Here is a 21270-nt window from a genome sequence, read left to right as displayed (position 1 = left end):
TAACCTTCAAGATCTCGCCATAATGGTGGCTTCAAGTCGTTCCTCTTCCAGTCATATGGGCCTGTTTTCATCGTGGGATATCCAAGGCGGCTGGAATCTCACTGTCCAAAAGGAATTTAGATAGGCCGTCCCGTCACACAGAGGACCTGTGTGTGCACTGGCACGTGAAGGGGAGTGTGGGAAGGTAAGGGACACGCACGGTTCCATCCGCATCACTTCTTTTTCAGATGGACAGAAATAGGGTCTGCTCAGATGACATAGAAAATGGGTCTTATAATTTAAATCTTATTTAAAAAAAAAACAAAGGATTCAATAAAGCAGTAGCCCTTGAGACTGGGTGAATGTGCACGCATGCATTCACTAGCACGTGCACACACACACACACACACACACACACACACACACACACACTTGCGCGCGCGCGCGTGTGAGAGAGAGAGAGAGAGAGAGAGAGAGAGCTTAAATGGGTTCATTTTAGTTTCACGTGGGTTTTTCCACACACTGGTTCCTGATATCAAGCTCTGGTCGGCAGGACAGCAGAATGCCTTTGTGTCCCTGGCTGACACTACGACATTGTGTTTTTCTCCCATTATCCAAGGATAAATGACCTAGATACTGTGCCTATTAAAGCCTCATTTTTCTTTTGCCCTTTTGTCTACCGTGTACCACATTATCATGGGCTGCACACATTTTCAGGATTCCTACTCTCAGATGCCCTTTCAGGGGAGCATAAGAGGTTTGTGTGTGTGTGTGTGTGCGCGTGTGTGTGCGTGTCTGCTGAGATAGCTGTCGTGGAATCACAAGAAGGCAATTCAAGGTTTCTTCTCCACTTAGTCTCGAAGGCAGCTAGCATGTGTTACAAACAGCTAATCTAGCACAAGATGCAGTAAGCAAGGGCATGAAAGCCAGAACTCTGTATTTGCATCTATTTGAATTAAGAAGAGCGAACACCGGTCCCCCTCCACACTGCATTCTGAAACTCCACCTCTGCATATCGTGGGCCACTTTTATTAAAAGCATCATTACTACAGTTGGCAGAAATTTACATTTTATCTTACATGATAGCAGTTTTCAGAGAAAAAAAATAAGAGGACATCACAACAAAGAAAAACATTTACAAAGTCCTGTCTGTAAACTTCAAGGCTAGTTTAGAGCTGAGGTAATGCTGTTTTAGCTTTGTGGCTAAAGTAACAAAGTCCTTTAATTTAAAAAAAAAAAAAAAAAAAAAAGGTACCTGATTCTCACGTCTCTCACTTTTATTTATTCTTCTATTTATTTTGTTTATACCAGTGCATCACAAGACCACAAGCCGATGGAGCTGCAGTTGTCTGGCAAGAACCCTCCCAGTAGGTTAATTTTCCAAAGGGACCCTTCACATTCAACAGCTGCCTTATTATTGCTGCGCCTCGGGACAGAGGCGTTCACACTAACGTGGAGATTGTCAGAGTGTGTGATGTGTGTGTATGCGCAATGTGGGAACCCCCATACAGTCAGAAAGGGAAACGAATGAGCGGGTTATGATATGTATGGTAAATTTCATCTTGACCTTCACAGCAAAAAAATTAAAATTAAAAAATTAAATATATAACTTCATACTTCCTTTGAGCAGCACTTCCTTCCACTAGTGCCACTCTATTACAAATTGCTCTTTATTATAATACCAGCGGTACCCAAAGGAAAAAAGCAGAGCATTATGTAAGTTTCCTTAAAAAGACATGATCACCTCTCAAATTTCATCTGTCCTAGGGATAATAAATAACGCACTGCACAATACTTAATGACCAAGGTACCTTCGGACATACCTGCAGAACATGACTTGGACTTTTTTTCCTTTTTTTCTTTTCTTTCTTTTTTTTTTTTTTTTTTGCTACACTATGTTACAGAACAGCTTATAAAACTAGGTATGAACATTAACTGTGAGTGTAAACAGTAGGACTACCACCTGTCAACAGTTTTCAACACTTTCAGCGGAACTGCGGCTGTTACTCGTCATTCCCGTTGTTTTCTATCTCGTCCCCGCCTTCGAGGGAGTCCAGCTCTTCACCCTGTGCAACCTCGTCTTCCAAGATGGAGGACTCTACAGTCTTGTCCAGGTTCTCCTCGGCGTCGCTGCCTTCCAGGGTCTCTCCGTCTTTACAGGGGCCTCCCTCGGCCTTGTCAGCAGCCTTCTCTTCGCTGGCGCCCACGGCGTTCTGGAGTCCGGCCAGGGCTGGGAAGCCAGGCAGCGTCAATCCCCCCAGTCCTGGAGGTAGAAACATGGATGGGTAGAAGAGGCCTGGGGCCACGGTGGACAGGAGGAAAGGGTTGAAGGCCAGCGGGTTGGAGGGCAACGCAGCCGGGCCAGTAGCAGCACCAACAGATCCGTTTGCAGAGTCAGCGGCCGAAACGGCGTCTGTGCTTTTCTCAGAGTCTCGGTTCTCCTCTTCGTGGTCGTTTCCTTTCTCTTCCCCCTTGGAAGGGCCGTCCTCTGGCTCTCCTTGACTCGGAGCAGTAGTGGCGTTTCCAGTAGCAGCTGAGAGAGGGTTGTTCAGCAGCCCGCCCAGGCCGAACATGTTGGGCAGGCCCGCCATCCCTGGCAGCATCAGGGGCAGCACGGCAGCAGGGTTCTTCGAGTCGCCTCCGGCGGCGGCGGCTGTGGCCAGTCCTGGAGGGAAGCCCATGAGTCCTGCCAGCTGCAGGGACTGGAGGTTCTGGAGATTCTGAAGGCTCGTCAGGTCCATCCCAGCAAACAGGCTATTCACCAACAAAGGGTTGATCCCTGAAGTGGAGGCAACAGCAGCAGCCGCGGCGGCTGCCCGGGCGATCTCGCTCTTGGGCCTGCGTCCTCTCCTGCTGGCTCCTTCACCCCGCACCACAGGTCCAGTGAGAAGACGGTCAAACATTGACTCGGGAACAAAACCCTGGAGGGCGGGGGAAGGCACAAAACAGCTGTGAAGGCGGGGGAGGGGCACTCACTGTCAACGTGAGCCTTTCCGAGCTCCACACAAAACATTGCTTCCGTTCTAAATGCTTAATGTGAGAACTTGGGAAAGAACAGGTTCTGCTTTTTGGGTTGTTTGTTTGTTTTCTTTAACCATTATGCTCTTTTGCTGAATTGTGCTGAGTTGTAGAAAAAAAAGCTGTTCAAGGCTACTCCACCACTGAAGCTACACCATGTAGCTGCATCCATAATTAACTTAAGGATCAACACACCAGACAGTGGCTGATTGACTGGGGTAATCAGGACGTGATGTGCATGTGTGCCTCACAAACATCAAACACGAATAACTCGGCACTTGTCAATCAATCGCCAAATAAATACCTGTCAATTTTAAAAGGTTTTGTATGGAAGAAAGAAAACAAAATAATATCACAAAAGAGTTGTGCAGACTAAAAGACGTGACATACACTAAGAAAAATAAATTCTAACAATGGGGAAAAACTGAGTAAGTTAAGACTCAACATGTTAGCATGTACCTCGGGAGAATGAGAAGTTACACCAAAACCTGAATGTAATGTTTACAGACATTATTAATAATTTCACAGAACTGAAAATCTTCTGTAAAGCAAAGGACACTGTCAACAGAACAAAAGGACAGCCTACAGACTGGGAAAAGATTTTCACCAACTCGACATCCTATGGAGGGCTAATATCCAGAATATATAAAGAACTCAAGAAATCAGACACCAACAAACCAAAGAATCCAATTAAAAAATGGGGTACAGAGTTAAGCAGAGAATTCTCAATAGAGGAATAGCAAATGGCGGAGAAACACTTAAAGAAACGCTCAACGTCCTTAGTCATCAGGGAAATGCAAATCAAAAGGGATCATTTTTAAGATGAGAGCAGAATGTTAGAGATTCTATCTTACACCGATCAGAATGGTTAAGATCAAAACCTCAAGTGACAACACATGCTGGAGAGACAAAGCGTTAGGAATGGAGACTAGGACAGCAGAAGTCAGGGAGTCAGAGGTGGAATCAGAAGTGCAAGGACCTCAGATAGCAGATCAGGTGGGTACCAGTTCCTAAAACTGGGTTACAACACGATGGCTAGAACTCTAGCACGAGAGTCAATTTTATTGTATTACTTAAATGAAACAAACCCAAGTAAGCATGCCATTATTTTGTCTTGAAAAGAAACTAATCATGATAAAATTTCATGCAGAATTGCTGTGTCTATTTTAAAACTGGAAATCACAGCTAATAATCTTAATCCTTCCAAAGTGGCATGAGTTCCATTGCAAAGACACTGGGAAACAGGCTCACCTGGAGCAGGTCCACCTCCAGGGCTGGGAGTGGGTGTCTGCACAGTATTTTTAAATCAGAGCTGACAAATCAGTTCACTTCCAGTTAACGATGTGTGTATGTGTAAAACACTGCACTCTGATTATGTATGAACCGATGTAGGAAAGTGATGCGTTATGACAATTCTTTTACACTAAGATTAGGTTACAACTGAATAGTTGCTAGCCAGCAGGACAATAAACACTCAGGCACACAGTCAGTGTTAGGTGGATCTTGTACTTACAGACTGCTTGACTATATCGGTCCAGTCTGGAGCAACTGCAAACTCAGGGTTCTCCTCCAGCCACCTGGGCAGGTCCTTCATTGGAGGGGCCATGGCTCCACCCATCTGGAGAGACGCATCTGGTGAACATCTGAACACCACCCAGCCTTCCCTCCCTGTCCCCCTCACCTCCCTCTCTCTGGGCCCACAGGAACACAAACAGGTTCCAGAAGAAATGTGAGTCGTCCTCCTCAGCAGCCCCTTCCCCAGCATGTACCTTCTTCCCATTTCGTTTGTTAACTACAGGAACTCTCTCTTCTCCTGTCAAAGTGTTTATATCCAATTTATTAGGATTTCGACATCTATGTCGTTTCTGTTTCGGTTTCTGAAACGAGGAAAACAGCACATCTGCATTCTTCTGCAAAGGAAAAGGATGCATTTCATGAGGCTGTATTTAGTACTGGCCCCTTCCTATAAACTCCCAGGAGAACAGGTTCAAATATTGTGAAGTTTTAACAATCATTTTCACTTAGCAGAAGCTGTGCTTTTCTGTGAAAGGCTCTCAGCCGTGACTGGTCCACTGAACAGGCACTCTCTGAGAATCTCCTTAAAAACTCCTTAGGATTCATTTATTTGTGTCTGAGTGTTTTGCTTGTACATATGTATTTGAGCCACATATGTGCTCCGTGCCCTCAGAGGTCAGAGGAGCCTGTCGGGTTTCCTGGGGCCTGAGTCACAAAGGGTTGTGAGCTGCCATATGAGTGCTGGGAACTGAACTCAGGTCTGCAGGAGCAACAAGTGCTCTTAGCCACTGAGCCAACCCTCCAGTCTTCTGAGAATCTGCTTAGCTGAGACTCTTGTTTAAAGTTTATGTGAAGGGCTAGAGGTGTGACTCGGTGGCAGCGTACTTACACAGAGCTTTTGAGTACCCAGATTCAATCCCTGGCACCAAGAACAAAAGGGGAGGAGGGTGAGTATCTTCAAATATTTACACAACTCACAGTATTAAAAACAACAACAACAACAACAACAACAAAAAAAAACCCAAACTTTATATGGTACCTTTACTTATTTTTAGCCAGTGACACAAATGAACTCAGAGATGATATCCTAAATGACTATGTGAGAGTTTTGTCTTGAGGTCCTGTAAGTGCAGAGGCTGTGTGTAAGTGTATGTGTGTGTATGTGTGTTTGTATGTGTGTATGTGGGGGGAGCTGTTAGTAGCAAGAAAGGAGATGCCCTGAACTCAACAACAACAAAAAAACCCTAAATGTTTAAAAAATATCAACCACAAAGGCATAGAAAGTAAGTAATTTGCATTGCCAGCTAGAAAGTGGCCTAAAGGACATACCATATGGCAATAATGACTGATGCTTAGTATAAAACACAGGCTTAGGTGCTTAAAAGAAATCTCTAGAGACAAAAGCTTTATAGCTCTGAGTTTCTCAGGCTTTGTCTGAAGCCCAAGGAAATGCAATGAAGACTGGCCCCCAGAGCCTAGACACTTGGAAGCTGGACCACGTGAGGTATGCATGCTGGAGAAGTCAGAAAATGAGTAACAGAGATCTTCAAACAACTTTGAGGGCGTCCTTCAGCGGACACACTGTAACCAGTTTCTCTAACGTGGAAGTCACAGCAGAAAACTGGGACACACGTGAACCTAGCGACATCCGAGCCAAAGACGGAGGGTGTGAGGAGCTGTTACGAATTTCCTCCGATGAGAAGCAATCGGGCAGCCCGTGGGGGCTTCACACCCCGACTCCGCGGTACTTACTGGTACATAACTGGGCATGTCAACGGTGTAGGTTGGGTGCAGCTTCAGCCAGTCAACCAAGTCCTTGTTCTTAGGAGCGTCTTCTCCCAACAGCCTTGTGCCATCTTCCAGATTTACCACAGGGATCCGTGTGTCGGGGTCCAGCTGTCCAGGAGAAGGAATGTTTCTAATTGGTGGTGTCTCTATATCTTCTTCAAAAGCTTTGGTCACCTCAGCATCCTCCTGCAGGAAGTGGACAGTGATCTGAATTGCCGACTGATAAGACTCTGAGGATGCTCTACTCCAGGGGATAATCTCCCAGCCCAAAGGATCTTTCCTTAAAAACGAAGGAGCGTTTTGAGACAATGTCTGTTTTAAGGTGTCTTTCAAAATGGAAGGTGATACTTAGAATCCTCACAAGGTAGGACAGTATTCTTTTGTAGGAAACTCAAAGTCTAAAGGGCCAAGCAAGCCACTAGCACAACCTGCTATGTGGCAGTCTGAGCTACAAGTGTGTGAAAGGTGGCCTTTCAGGAGTCCCTGGATTCTGTTCTAACAAGCACCAGTTTATAAGTAACTGTCTTACTTACTTACTGCTGTGCTAAGAGCAGTACAGCTTTGTTGGGAGATACCATTTTATGTTAGGCAGGTGTGGGAACTCCAGAAATTAACAAGCCACCCTCACCTTGCCATTGGTCCTTAAATGCTGTCCTTTCAACATCCAGACATCCACTTCTCCATCCCCAGGACTTTCCTTTTCTCCTGTATATTATAACTTTCCTTTTTCCACGTCCCACGGCTCTTCAGTTCAACCTCCATGCTGCTACATCAGATTGGGCTTTCTAAAATGCAGTAACCTCTGCCTGGTTCAAAAGCGGGTATCAAGTCACTGCTCTAGTCAGGCGGCTTCAGTAACTGGCTCCCCGATGCATTCGGGACCCCAACATGTTCTTCAACTTGGCACTCTAGACTTTCCCCAACCTGCATCCTTCTCTATCACCATGTCTACACCTTCATGACTTTTTCATCAAATGCACCAGCCAAACATCTGTGTTTCACAGCCTGACACAAGAGTTGCTTTCTTGCCCAATACTTCTGCTCCAACAAGATCTCCAAAATTCAGTGACAGATAACTATCTCCAGGGAAATTTTCTTAGAGGCTCCCCAACCTCCTTTCCTTTACTCTATGCTGTCCTTGGGAGCTTTGGGACGGCCCCAGAACACATGTGTAACTGTAATATATCGCTGAAGTTGGGTCTGCTTACCAGAAACACCTAAAACCACAATGCATTTTGAATTTTATATTTGAGTATTTGCATGTACACTGTCACACATACTGAGGATGGGACTCAAGTCTGAACATGAATTCATTTTATGATTATATACATTTTACCACATAGCCTTAAGCAGTTCTGATGGATTTGTGTTTGTTTTCCAGACAGGGTTTCTCCGGGTAGCCATGGCTGTCCTGGAACTCACTCTGGCTGGCCTTGAACTCACAGTGATCCTGCCTCTGTGTATTTTCAACACTACTATGTTTTTAATTTTTTTCACTGATTGTATGTATGCACACATGATTGATATGATAAGATTGTGCACATGTATCATGATATATGTGGAGGTCAAAGGACAGCTCTGCGGAGCTACTGCCATCTTCTCTTCTACCATCTTTACATACTTCCAGGATCAAAATGAGGTCACCAGACGTGGGTGGTAAGTACCTTTACCCACTGAGTCATTCTGCCTGCTCCGCAGCTATGTTTTAACTGTATGTGACCCTTCATGTGAAGTCAGTCATGGGATTTTAGTAATTGTGTTCTGTCGGTGCCTGAAAGTTTCGGAATTTGGAGTACTCTTCGGAATTTGGAATACTCTGAATGTTTTCCTTGGGGACTACTCAAAGCTACACTCTTCTGTCATCTCACCCCTACACTGGCTTTTCTATGCATGCCCTGTTTGTCAGGACTTTACACTTCAGATTCGGATGCCTGGCACAGAAAACAGTCAGCACTGGTGATGCCATTGGAGGTACCCTCGTCCTTTGTGACAGCAGTGGGTGTTGGAACATGGAGAGGAAATTGTTTTTAGCACACGTTACTCTACATTGCTGATCACCACACCTGTGCCAACTCAGCATTTTCCGTGTATATTATTCATATACAAACCAGCCTCAGTAATTGGGGGGAATCTCCTATTTACAAAATCTAACAGTTAAAATATATTTCCTAAGATCTATTAAGAGTCCCTGGACAGGAGCTCCAAAAGGAGACCAACAGAGCCAAAAAAAACTGAGCCCTGCAGAGACTGACACACCAAACATGAACAATGCATGGAGAGAACCTAAAACCAGGCTCAGATGTTGCCCACAGACTCAGTATCCAAGTGGAGGCCCTAGTAAGGGGAGCACAAACTTTCTCTTGCATGAACTCAGTGATCACCCTGGGGGGAGCAGCCTTGCCAGGCCACAGAGGAAGACAATGCAACCAGTCCTGATGAGACCTGATAGGCTAGGGTCAGATGGGAGGAGAGGAGGACCTCTCCTATCAGTGGACTAGGGGAGGGGGATAGGGGGAGAAGAGGGAGGGAGGGTGGGATTGGGAGGAGACCAGGGAGGGGGACACAGCAGGGATACAAATTGAATAAATTGTAATAAAAATTAAGAAAAAAAAAAAAAAAAAGAGTCCCTGATGGTGCCTTTAATCCCAGCACTGGGAAGGCACAGGCAGGCAGATCACTGATTTTGAAGCCAGCCTGGTCTACAGAGCAGTTTCAGGACAGCCTGGCCTACACAGAGAAACCCTGTCCCAAAAAATACAAAACAACAGAATTCTCTTAGATTTATGCTGACATTAACTTTAACTCTTAACCTGTATGGACACTTCTATTTACACCCTACTATGAGGCTAAGAATTTCAAGGACTGCTTATTTTGCCATTTTCCAAGTATGCCTTTTCCTCTTTTTAAGTTATTAAGCCCCTCTAGGCTCAAGTAAGGTGCTGGGTATTGTGGCACATGCCTTTAATGCCAGCAGCATTCAGGGTAGCAGAAGCAGGAGATATCTGTAAGTTGGAAGCAAGCCCGTGCTACAGTGAGATCCTGTCTTAAAAAAGGTGTGTGTGTATGTGCAAATAATAGAGATGAAAGAAAAGCTAGGCCAGGAAAAACAAAACAACAAAACGTGTCTCTTAATTTAAGACCATGTTTCCGTTGTTTTTGTTGTTGTTGTTGTTTTCAAAATTGCCCCACTGCTCATAAGAAAGGCTCACGGTGGCCCAGCCCAATGTGACTCTATTGATTAGAGTTTCAAAATCAATAGCTCAGGATATGAAGTCCTCAACCCTTCAAAGAGCACATGTAATAAAGTTCTTCAGAGTAAAATCCCCGCCATCAGAGAATCAGAGATCCCCTTTTGGGGCGATACGCTTGAGGAAGTTTGGGGAAGAGAACTTACTACACTGCACTTTATTTCCTTCTAATTAAAAATCCACGGACTTTGTCCTCCAACCAGCAAGTCTCAGATTTCTAAAACAACTAGTTATACAGGTGGTGAGGGCATTCCAAGCCACTGGTTAGATATATGCGTACAAATCCGAGGCCTGACAGTAAGCGCTTACAGTGGTCTAGCCGATGCTGGCCCCGACATCAATATTTCTAAGAGCAGAGCTTTTCCTCAGGAATTCAGAGGTAACAACTGCATGTTCAGAAAGACATATTTCTGTTTTGTGCTATTCTTTTTAGAGCAATCAATATGTTCAGAGCCTTGGGAAGAATAAAGCTTCATGCTGCCCTTGGCTCAGGCTGGGTGGCCTGTTCCAGTGATCAACACAGTTCTCTGGCTCAGAACCACGAGGCTGTTCACTGGAGTTCTGTTTCGCTAGTGGCAGAAGCCAGCGTCAGTGTTCTGCTGAGAGAAGTGGAGTCTGCAGCCCAGGGCGGGCTGTTGACAGTGGCACACATAGTGGGAGAAAACACCCAACTTACTGCACTTAATGGCGTCCGCTTGTGGCTCATGAAAAGTAGGTCGAGGCCCTCCACGTTTTTCCTCCTGCCCCGCCTCCTCTTCATGGGGGGCTCTCCATCCACCAGGGAGCCATTGAGCAGATGCCTTGTAGGTGTGCGGGAAAGGCCTGCTTGGAGCAGTTCCATTTGGGTCTTAAAGGCGTCAGACACTGGTGTCGAAACGTTAGGCAAGACAAACTTCGAAGGAAGAGATGAAAAATTTGAGGTAGAACTTGTTGCCTCTCTTGAGGCCTTTGATAAGTCCACGACTTTTTCCTGTCCATTTTCTGAGACCACCTGAGACTCTCGAAGCTGGGCAACCATCTCCATGAGATTTCGCCTCTTGGCAGCTCTTTCAGCCTCTATTTCAACTTTTCTCCTTCGCCTCCGTCGTTGGCGAGGGACAGTAAGGTTGAGGGCGTCATCCTATTGAAAAATCCCAAGAGAAAAGAACTGCATGAGCCCAACCTTTACCTGCTGCGGGAACTGGTGTTAGAAAGAAAACGAGACCACCAAAGAACTGAACATTTGTACTGGTGGCCACAGCTATGGAAACAGCAATCATCTTTTGTTAAAGTCTGACTAGTTGGTTGGGGGTGGCAATGAGTTCCAGCTACATAAGAGGCTGTGGGCAGGAAGGCTGTTGGAGTCATTGAGTTTGAGGGCAACATGGCAACACTAGTCAAACAGATAAACAAAACCAAGTCCGACTAGTGAGCACAGGCTCCCTAATCAGTTAAAGTTCACAGAAGTTCCCTTTAAGCCACAAAAGCAAATGGCCGTGGCTCACCTTGGACAACCGCGGAGAAGAGATGATGTCCTCGCTCCCGCTGACGCTGGCCTGGCTGACCATGGAGAGCTCTGCAAAGCTCCTCTTCTGCAGGGGACTGTCCACGGTGGAGGGTGTGTAGCCAGGGACGAGGCCCTGGAAGTCAAACATCTGGCGCCGATTTACTGGCCATTTGCCTTTCAGTACAGCTTCACAGATGTTGTCTAATCGGTTTATCATTACTCGGTCCTGAAGGGGAAGAGTCACAGAAAATTTGCAACAAAGGCCTATTTTAAATTACTGGATAAATATGTCCACCAAGATGCTAAAGAACACAGAATGTTTAGAGGTCAATTATTCGGACTAAAGTAGCCAGGCAAGGAGTAAAGCAACAAAATCCATCAAAATGGTTTGGTTCTGATGGAATGCTCTATCTACTCTAACAAAGAGAAAGTACTGTTTTCAACTATGCACACTGGATGATGTGAAAAGGGGAACATAGCAAGTAAACACTGCCTTCAAAAACAACCTCGAATTGTAAAAGTAACTCATTCAGGCTTCAAGAGTACAGTGGGTTCAAAGGAGCCTCTGCACATAGCATTTCAGTGGCCCAGCCCTTCAGAAACACAGGCCAGAGTGCAGTGTGTCCCAGGAAGGGGGCCTTCATTAGCGTCACTATTAATAAAGTTCAGCATTACGAAGGGGGTAGCAACCTCGGAACACCTAATGACTGTCAGTCCGTATTCCCCACCTATTATCGCTCCAAATTTCACTGAAGCGTGCACATTAAAATTTTCTAATTACAGCTCCACAGACCAAGTTTCCATAGATTAACAGTGCCTGTGACTATAAACCTTTGACTGAACTGGGAAACACCCCTCTACACTCAATGTGGGAAATTAGTGTAACTGGCAATGAAGGGGACACAGAGAAGAGGGAAGAAAAAGCCTCTTTGACAGCACACCCTTCAGACAAAACTGTCACCTTTTTCTTAAGTCACATCAACACTGTGAAGAGTGGGATGAATCACCTCAAGTGTGCCATGTGTGGTACTGCTTTAAACCAGACAGGCCCTGTCATGGCGCTTGTGATTTCTACTTCCTGCCTTGACAAACACAGACCCAAATGGCACCGAGAACATTTTAAAGAATTATGCTTCCTAACCAAAGAGCAATTTCCCTCACAATGAACAGTTGCAAAGGGGTCCATCAGCACCTTCTCTGGACTTAAGCACATAGCAGGTTTTCAAATAAATTATTTCAAATCTAAAAGCTTTACTTAATCTTTAAAAAGGTGACGTGGTTTCAAAGTCCCACTATTTTCATTTCGTCAAACCTGTTGAAAAACCCATAGCGTCAATGAGACAGCGTGACAGCCACAGAGACTGAGGAGCCTGAAGGAGTGCTGAGGATCACTGGTTCTGCTTATCCTCCCATATGATCCTTTTTTAAATCTCACTACAAAAGTATCCTAAATGGTTTTCCATTTGGGCTTCTTCCCGGGCATTCTTTGAGAATAAAGGAAAATCCTGCACTCTTCATGTGCTCCAACAATGTTTACTTCAAACTCCTTGAAAAAAACCCAAGCTACAAAGATTTTGTTCCTGTTCTTTTGTTCAGTCAACAAAACAATCATAGTAACAAAATCCTGCCAACCTTAGGCCAAAAGGAGAAGGCAAATGTTCTCTCATGAAGAAGCTGAGCCAGCGAAGGGTCTCCGTCCTCCATGTAGAATCCATCTCGGGTTTCGTCCCTAGCAGTGCTCATAGAAGCATTGCTCTCTTCATCAAAATTCTTCCCTCTAGAGACAGCTCCTGCTGAGAGATGAGTTATGTGTGCAGCACTCACAGTCAGAATGTGATGAAGCTCAAGTTTAGAAAGGATGGCGTTTCAAACAGGAATACCGCCCAGCTCTGTTTTATTGAGTGCCTACTGCACATCTAGGAAGATATGGGCTGTTTTCCAAGCTTGTGTTACCTGAAGTTTACAATAGCTCATTAATGTAGACGGTGCTTCTATCTTGTTGGTGAAGAAGCCACAGAAATCTTTCCTTTGTGGTCACAGAGACAGGGTCTTATATAGCCCAGGAAATCCTTAGACTTACTATATAGTTGAGGCTGGGCTTGAACCTGTAACACTCCTGTTTCTCTAGTCCTGGGTGCCATAATAAGGACCTCATGCTACCACACTAAGTAAATCATATAGGTGCTGAAGGCTAGCTGGGTTTCTGACCCTAGAGCTTCTGGTCTGTGACATAGGACAAGGTTACTGGCTAATCACAGGTCACTGCAGAAGCAAAGTCCACTGTGGTGCCCTGTTTCTACTTTGTGGTAGTTACAGCAACCTGTAACATGGAAAATGTGTTATCAATCAATTATCACTTACTTTGAAATAATTAATATTTCTCAGTGAATGACTTTTCATTTGTCCAAACTTAGCATTACACAAACTCTTAGCACACCTGACTACGGAATTAACTTCTGTCCTTAATCCAGAAGGGACTGATGTGTGCACAGCTGCTCTGAGTTTACACTTTTGGAAATACATTTGCAGGTGTAAAGTATGAGGATGAACACATGTCCCCAAGACTGAAACTATTCCTTCACAGAAGAAAACGGGCATTAATTAATCTGGAGGAAAATAAAAATGGCTGGACCTCACTGTACAATCCTAGGGTTCAGTATATAAACCAAGCTATGCTAGAATTAAAAGTGCATGTCTCCACACCTAGCCACCAATGACTGTTACAAAATAAAGTGCTTGCTTGAGGCACTGGGCATGGTGGTACATGTCTTTAATCCTAGCCCTCTGGAGGCAGAAGCAGGTGGATCTCTTCGAGTGTTAGGCCACCCCGAGCTACAAAGGAAGACCCTGGATTGCCCAATTAAAAAGAAAAAAAAAAAAAAGAAAGACAGGCCACTGCGCTGCTGTGGGATCAGGACAGTGGCAGGAGCAGGCATTACCTTCTGGCTGGGAAGACTCCTCCGACTTATCGTCATACTCCAGCTTTTCCTCTTCATCCTCTTCTGAGCCTTTCTCTGAGACAGACTTGGACCCAGGTTCTGCACTGCCCTCTGCCCCTTTGAGTTCACCCTTCACAGAGCTGGCCTCAGCTTCACAGTCCTGTTTGCTGTCCTTGGCCCCACCACCTTCTTCTTCCTCCTCCTTCCCATCCGACCTCTCTTTGGCCGGTAGGTGCTCACATTCCTCTGCCTTGCCTTCAGCCTGCTCCATTACCTTCTCTTCATGAGCATGAGTGGAGGAAATGACCGGAGGAGTCTGGCCAAAGCCCACAGACAGAGCATTCAAAGAAGGGACGGTACTGGCCCCGCGGTTCTGAGCAAAGCTTTTATGTGCATCTAAGAAGGACAACTCAGGGTCATTGAGGATGTGGTAGTCTGTCCGGCTGACCCCGTGCTTAGCAGCACCCACCAGCAGGTCCCTGTCATGCCGTCCGCACTCCCACCACTCTGGAAGGTCTAGGCTGGGCTGGCAGAGCTTCAGCCTGTCGCTCAGCTGTGGGTGATGGAGGACCTGCTCTCGGATCTTGCGAAGCAGCTCGATGCGGTACAGCGTCCTGGAGGCTCGTTCCTCTGTGATGGGCTCGATAAGGGAGGCGAGGTCTGGTGGCTCTGTAACAGGGGGCACGGTGGTTACTTGGGCACCCTGCCCTCCATTGCGATGGCCCTGACTGCTTAGCGTGGGCTGGCTTGTCATTCATGTACCTACCGTCCTCGGGCTTGGCGGGCATGCGACACACCCGTCTGCACATGGCCACAAAGCAGCTGAAGTACTTCTCCAGGCTCTCGTCAGACTTTTTGTCTAGTCTGGCAAAGGCACGGAACTGATTCCAGTCAAACTGCTGTTTCGCCGGGTCAAAAATAACCCCAAAGGTGGATACCACACGGTAAAAGTCGGCCTCTTCTCTTCTCGTCCACCTGTGGGAAAGAAGTCCTGGTTCACACCACACTCAGGACATTGGCTTTTCTCTGCTCCCAGAGCGTGTCTTTGGGACATCAGAATGGAGAGACAGAACTCTCCCAGGCACCAGGCCTTTCTCTGTTGCCACTGTCCGGGGTGATCACTGCTTCCTGTGAGCCTAGCACAAGAGGGAAGAGAAGGCATGGGGGGCAGGGATGAGGTGGGACAGTGCAGTAAAGGCCAAGGACTCACTTTTGCCTTTTCTCAGATATAATAGCTTCCCTTTCCGCCTCCAGGGCTCTCACTTCCTCCCGAGGCCTTCGTCTGCGCCGGTCTGTCTTCATTAGGGCCTCTTGCCTCATTTGTTGCCTTTTATAGCTGCGCTGATAGGCAGTAATGAGCCGGCGCAGACGCGTAGTCAGGGTTGACGTGTTCGGCCAGTAAAGTTGACCTAACTCAGCATTGCTCTCGCTGTGCTTGCCTGGGGAAGTGGGGAGAGAAAAAAAAAAAGAGTTTGAAACGTGCCCTACACTCTCAAAACACAGACAACTTTCCAACAAAAAAGGATGAGTCATTAGCCTTCAGAGGACCGGGTGGGAAAGGCCATCCTGCCACGCTCGGATTTTCAAATATAAACAAGCAGTAATAGCGCTGAGAATTTATAAACTCTTCATTCTTAACTTCTTTGAGGGAGGGGGGAAAGTTTATCAGTCTTAACAAAGAAAACCAGTCTCTCCTATAAATGTACTTACCATGATAATCTTGAACATAACAAGCACGTAATTATCATCTAATAATTATTTTATATCGGGTAGAGGGTCGATAGTCCACACAAAATTTTCAGATTAAAATGAATGCCCTTCTCCCAATAAAAATGTTTCAAGGACTTTAAAATTTTCCACTGAATGATGACTATACACAGGTCAATTATAGTAATCAGAAAGTTCTCTCAAAGAACTTAATGTGATGAAAACCGTAAATAAGGGTCATCATTATTCCCAAGGGCAGGGTCCGTGTGGAAGAGGGCGCTGTAAGATCCTATCGCCGTGTCACGGTACAAGGCCCAGCGGCTGGAACTCGGCTGCCTAGCCTGTTTTCCCTGCTCCACCAGCTGTCCGGAGCCTCACCTGTGCTGTGCATCTCCATGGACTCCTCCTTATCCTCTGGGGGAGAATTCGCAAATTCCTTGAAAGCAACGCAAGAAAGAGAGCAATTTTCAATTGGAGTTTGATTTTATTTTCTCTCTTAATGAAAGGGCATTATCTACAAAGTTTCACAAGTCATACATGGGTATATAATATGTTACTGGCACAGTAAAAGCCAATACACTCAAAGTCTTACATCTATTTCATCTTTGAATGGCGCTCTGGTTGGTTTGTATTCTGGATCTTCATCTTCTCTATCAAATTCTCCACTGTGTAAAATTAAAAACAAACAAAAAACAATTGTTTAAATCACATCAACGAGTAAAGAGGTGAGAAGGGAAGAGTAAAATTGACCTAATACTACTTTTGAGTCTGGGTCTGGCATTAAAAAACAACACTACCAGAATTTAAAATGCATGCTTACAAGATATGATGCGGAAGCCACCAAGGGAGACAATTTCACACACACACACACACACACACACACACACACACACACACACACACACTCTATGCACTTTGTTTAAAACAGTTATTATGCTATATAGACAGAATCTAGTGGTAAGCATCAAGTTCAAACCAGACATAACAGGGCACACAGTGTAGCATAAGAACTAAACCCTGCCAAGTAGATGTGATACTGACATAAAGTTTATTAAAATTTTAGAATGTCCTTCTTACCCGTCACCACCATCTGCTAGCATGTCTGTCCCTCTTTGCTCGGCAGCGATGGCCTTGGCATCAGGCATACCAACTCGTTCCAGAAAGCACAGTGCAGGGTCAGCTCGCATGGAATTGTACTTCTCATAGCCTGGGACATGGCCACCAGCACACAGAGGACACGCATAGAAACAAAGGAAGACCCCCGCCCCCGTCACTGTCAAGAATCATAGCCCTTCCACAACACAGCCAGTCTGTTTCCCCAGAAAAGACCATCATCTATGCTAAACTAAACAGACCTTGTTTTAGCAGAGCGCTCTAAAGAAGGCGTTTTCCAGGGAGGCTTTTGTGGGCCGACTTACACTTTGGAGATGCTACTAAATGACCACAAACACAAACAGAAAAGGGTTTGGGATAACTGCGGGATGCCAGGGAGGATTTCTGACCCTATTTTCCCCAAACATCTAATTCTGCTTGACATTTAAAAGGCTTCATAACGTTTCTTTATGACCTCTGCAGGGGTTCTCCAAGTCTACTCCCATCCCCCCCCAGGAGGTTTGGTCCTGCAGGAACTCACATGGCTGGCTGAAAAATCCCCATATACGTAAGGCCAGCGAACCTGTCTTATTAAGTTTAGGGTGATGCATGTCAGTAAGATGACACTGTTCCCTCTATGGTTTTCAAACTGCAATTTGCTTTTTGACTGCCCAAGTTGACTAGATGGAAAATGGCAGATCCCAACAGTGCACTGCGGGAAAATGATTTTGAGGCCGAGCTCACGGAACACGGCTGGAGTGCATAGGCAGAACAGCACAATTCAATTAGGATGTGTACTACAACACACAGCTCCTAACTGCCGTAGAGCCGCAAGCCAAACTGTAATCATGAAAGGTTTTCTAAGCCATCATTCTCCCCTTTAGTCAGGCTGGGCTGCTGAGAATACCTCCATGACCTCCAGAGAATTGGGATTATAATCAGGAACCGCTCACTGTATATATCATGCCAGTTCTGCCTCCCCAGCCTTTCAAAGTTAACAAGGCTGCGTCCCACTCGGGGGAGGGAGCGCGGAGTCCTCAGCACTGACATTTGTGAAATATTGCTTGGAACAAAGCCCAGGAGGCACTTGTACAGATTAATAGCAGAGGTTAAGCCCACCGTCCACCCTGACACCGGCTGGCAGAGTTAGAGAGGAGAACCGCTCTGGAAGCAAAGTTTCGGGAAAAGCTATGGTACAACTTGGCTATTACTAAAACAAATATGGTTTGGCTTCTGTTTACAGCCAAGAAAGAAATGTTTTCTTCTCAAATGCTCAACAAACATTCAAAAACAGCATCTGATATTTACAGTTCATATTAGATTTTTTAGTACAGAAAACTGGTAGACGCCAAGAGTCCTTTGGAACGATTCTCATTAATATTATGACTTTGGAAGAGAGTGTGCAAAGGGTTCTAAATAAAGATGAAGCCACACAGTCAAGATGCATTTGAACTGAAACACCTCTTACCATGTTTGAACACTCCAATTAGGAGGGATTTATCTGCTTCCCTGTCCCACCAGTCGGCAGGAACTTCAGCGTGGAAAGGCTCAGGGATCCACACGTCTGCTTCACTGGAAAGACAGCGTGTAAGCACTCTTTTCAATACGAGTCCTTAAAATGAAGCCTGGTCCCATGTGCTGAGTCTGCACTCATGTGTCTGATTTCTCACAATGAACATTTTACAGTGAGGTGAGGAAATCAGCAAGGGTGACGTGAGGGGCAGCCGTCAGTAGGCAGAAATGAGCCTCATCCTGAGGTACACCACCTCAGGTCAGTGGCTGCGACCTCTTACCCTGGTATATACAAGCACATGCAGGCACAAGCCCTGCCCATGTTCGCCTCACATCCCCAAGCCCTGAGGACGAACACTTGCACTAAGGACACAAAAAGGAGGTGAGCTCCTGATGGTCTGTGAGGGTTCTAAACACAAGCCATGGAGTTCCCCAACAGCCTGGGTTAGCTTGTGGAGGGCCAGAACAGATGTGCTCTTGCACCAACCTTGAGTCAGCGCCCTCGAGGATCTTATCTGCCTGGTCTCCTATCACTTCTTGTCTTAGGTAGTACAGCATGCGGACACGCAGCAGGACCCTGGAGAGGAAGACAGAGGGGGGGAAAAGTTCTTAACTTCAGTGCTGTTTGCCAACAGTGGCTTTTGGCAGCTGCTGCTGTTCATCCATCATCCTGCCAAGGCTGATTAGCCATGCTGTATGGTAGGCTTGAAGCGTGACAGATGGTGGCACATAATCACCTCTGTGTGGTGCTTTCTGCTGGCTTCCAACAGGCCTGCCTGGCAACCGCTCGCGCTGCACAGAGAGGGAGCGAGCTCGGCCCAGCCCAGGCGCACTTCATTTAGTTCTACCTAACGTAGCTTGTGAAGTTTAGACACGTACCCTACCACTGCCTCTGAAGTATTGAGGCAAGTTTGTAAACAACTGAGCAGATGGCTTTCAGTAACTGTTCTGCTTCATTATCTCATAAAATTTCCTCAGCTGCTGCCTTAATACCATTTTTGGAAGCACATCAGAAGTTGTAGGAATAAACGAGATATAAAATCTGGTTTTACTACCTTACAATAAACCCTCAATATGGAATGTCAGGTTTTTCAAATTATGCAACTTTGCTCCCGAGAAAGGAAGATGGCGGTGGGGGTGAGGAGGTGGGTCCTTACCCTTCTCAGGGAGCATTAAACATTTCTATCACTTCTGACTTATATTATCAAGGGTCCTAAGTTGTGGTTTAAAAATAATAAACACTACAAGATTAAAATGCAGCTAACCCATCGAAGCTCATTTTTAATGAATCAGCATTAAAAGCCACTGACATTGTCAGGGCACCGGATTTTCCATCTTGCTTGTATTTCCTCAATGGCAGAAATGTGACTCCCTGCCCCCAAAACCAATAAAACTCTCCTACTGTACCTCACAGGTCATCTCTCTACGAGACAGCCCGTATGTGCATTTGGAATTGCTACCTGACAATGACCCTCTTGGTGAAGGTTGATTTCTTCCAGGGTTATTTCCCTAGCTGAATAGGCCTGTCACATATTTGTATAGCACCGCTGTCCCCGCAATTTCTCATGTACACGCACCGGCTCATTCAGTCTTCATGATAACCTTGAGATGAAATGGGGCAACTCCTCACCTCCACACTACAGATATGAACACTATCGGTAAGAGAGGACGAGTCATGCATCCAAGGTCACGGAGACACCTTGAATACTAGCACTCTGAACTGGGTCTCCCAAAGTGTGGTAACTTGCCTCTAAAACATCAAAATGACAAGTAGGGGCAGTTTCACTAAAACAGACGACTCCTGACTAGGCAGCAGTGGACATGCAAGGCTGCAAATGTACGCCAAGATAAGCAGCTGTTTTGAGGAATGCTTTTTTATTTGAATTTTCTTTCTCTTGTTAACACAGAAGCTCAGATACTGCCTTTGCCACACTGAAGCAATAGAGGAGAATTTACAGTGTGGTTAGCACTGCTTTCCTCTGGCTAAAGAATCTGCAGGCCAGTGTCCTATTATACTGGATACTCAGAAATGGTAGTTCCAAAGGAAATCTCCTCTACCTGTGGCTGGACTCTTTACTTGACTTCAAGGCAGGGAGCCTAATGATTTCTTTTCCTTTTGGTAGAAAGCCCAGACTTCTTATACTTCGGGGCAGGAATAATAGTGTGAAGCTTTCTATGAACTGACATGAACATCTCCTTTTCTTCTAGAGAGAAAGCCAGGGAGAGAAAGGATGCCCAGGACATATCTCCTGGTCTCGAGGAGTTCACTCTGATGGATAGACAAGGAGGCTAACAAGTCCCTGGGCCTGATCCACTTTCTCTCACACATCCTGCTAGTGACTACACTCCGAAGCCCAGGGCTGCACACTGTACTTAGTAACCTGGTCCTCTTGGCTTCCTTCATCTATCTGGGCCTCACAATCTTCAAATTTGTGATGAGCAATGGTTAGTTATTTTTCTAAGATATCCTTCAATTGGGTCTCATTTTTCTACCTTAACACCACTATTTCCTCATATTTAATATTTAATCTCAAGGCATGGCCTACAGGCGAAGGACAGTGGGACACTCTTTCCACTCCAGAGAAGAGCTAGAAGTATCAACAATGTTCTCAGATGGAATGAAAGACATGAAGAAGCCCAATTTCATCGTGTATTAAGTGGGAAGGGCCCCTTTTGGAAGACTGCTAGAGACAGGAGAATAGAAATAAATAAAATAAAAACCCATCACAGCCTTGCTGGCATCTGGGAAAAGGAACTATTGTTCTCACATTAAACCATTTACCAGTTTTGTGTTTAAATCCAGAACTCAGAAGGCAACTAACCCAAAGTCAAGATAAACCATGTAGACAAATATTTTCTGAGAGCTATGATAATCAGGCTACAATTTTAGCAAGAAACGCCAAGCTACACCAGTACCAAGTTCCAAAGACACCAAATGTTCTGAAAGACCATTGGGAACCTCTCAAGAGGCCTGAGGCAAGGTGGC

General features: G+C 45.6%; 1 protein-coding gene across 2 annotated transcripts in view; it reads right to left on the bottom strand.

Annotated features, from left to right (window-relative positions):
• Positions 1 to 719: 719 nt before the first annotated feature.
• Chd7 (chromodomain helicase DNA binding protein 7) overlaps positions 720 to 21270 on the bottom strand; it is a 168280-nt gene continuing 147729 nt past the window's right edge. The window contains exons 24-38 of one of the 2 annotated variants that reach the window (XM_055603216.1): positions 18772 to 18861; positions 18241 to 18344; positions 16758 to 16887; positions 16273 to 16345; positions 16059 to 16116; positions 15184 to 15412; positions 14740 to 14948; positions 13974 to 14642; positions 12667 to 12827; positions 11033 to 11260; positions 10225 to 10668; positions 6265 to 6486; positions 4767 to 4907; positions 4511 to 4615; positions 720 to 2900 (exon numbers count right to left, since the gene is read on the bottom strand). In XM_055603216.1, the coding sequence (XP_055459191.1) occupies positions 1983 to 2900; positions 4511 to 4615; positions 4767 to 4907; positions 6265 to 6486; positions 10225 to 10668; positions 11033 to 11260; positions 12667 to 12827; positions 13974 to 14642; positions 14740 to 14948; positions 15184 to 15412; positions 16059 to 16116; positions 16273 to 16345; positions 16758 to 16887; positions 18241 to 18344; positions 18772 to 18861 (3781 nt within the window). In that variant the 3' untranslated portion in view covers positions 720 to 1982. The remainder of the gene's footprint in view (positions 2901 to 4510; positions 4616 to 4766; positions 4908 to 6264; positions 6487 to 10224; positions 10669 to 11032; positions 11261 to 12666; positions 12828 to 13973; positions 14643 to 14739; positions 14949 to 15183; positions 15413 to 16058; positions 16117 to 16272; positions 16346 to 16757; positions 16888 to 18240; positions 18345 to 18771; positions 18862 to 21270) is intronic. The other variant, XM_055603217.1, reaches the window with a different exon arrangement.

This window comes from Psammomys obesus, unplaced genomic scaffold (assembly GCF_907164565.1).
Source record: "Psammomys obesus unplaced genomic scaffold, mPsaObe1.curated_primary_1811, whole genome shotgun sequence".
Taxonomy (NCBI): Eukaryota; Metazoa; Chordata; class Mammalia; order Rodentia; family Muridae; genus Psammomys; species Psammomys obesus.
The sequence above is the reverse complement of the archived record's forward strand: the minus strand, read 5'-3'. Positions and strand labels throughout refer to the sequence as shown.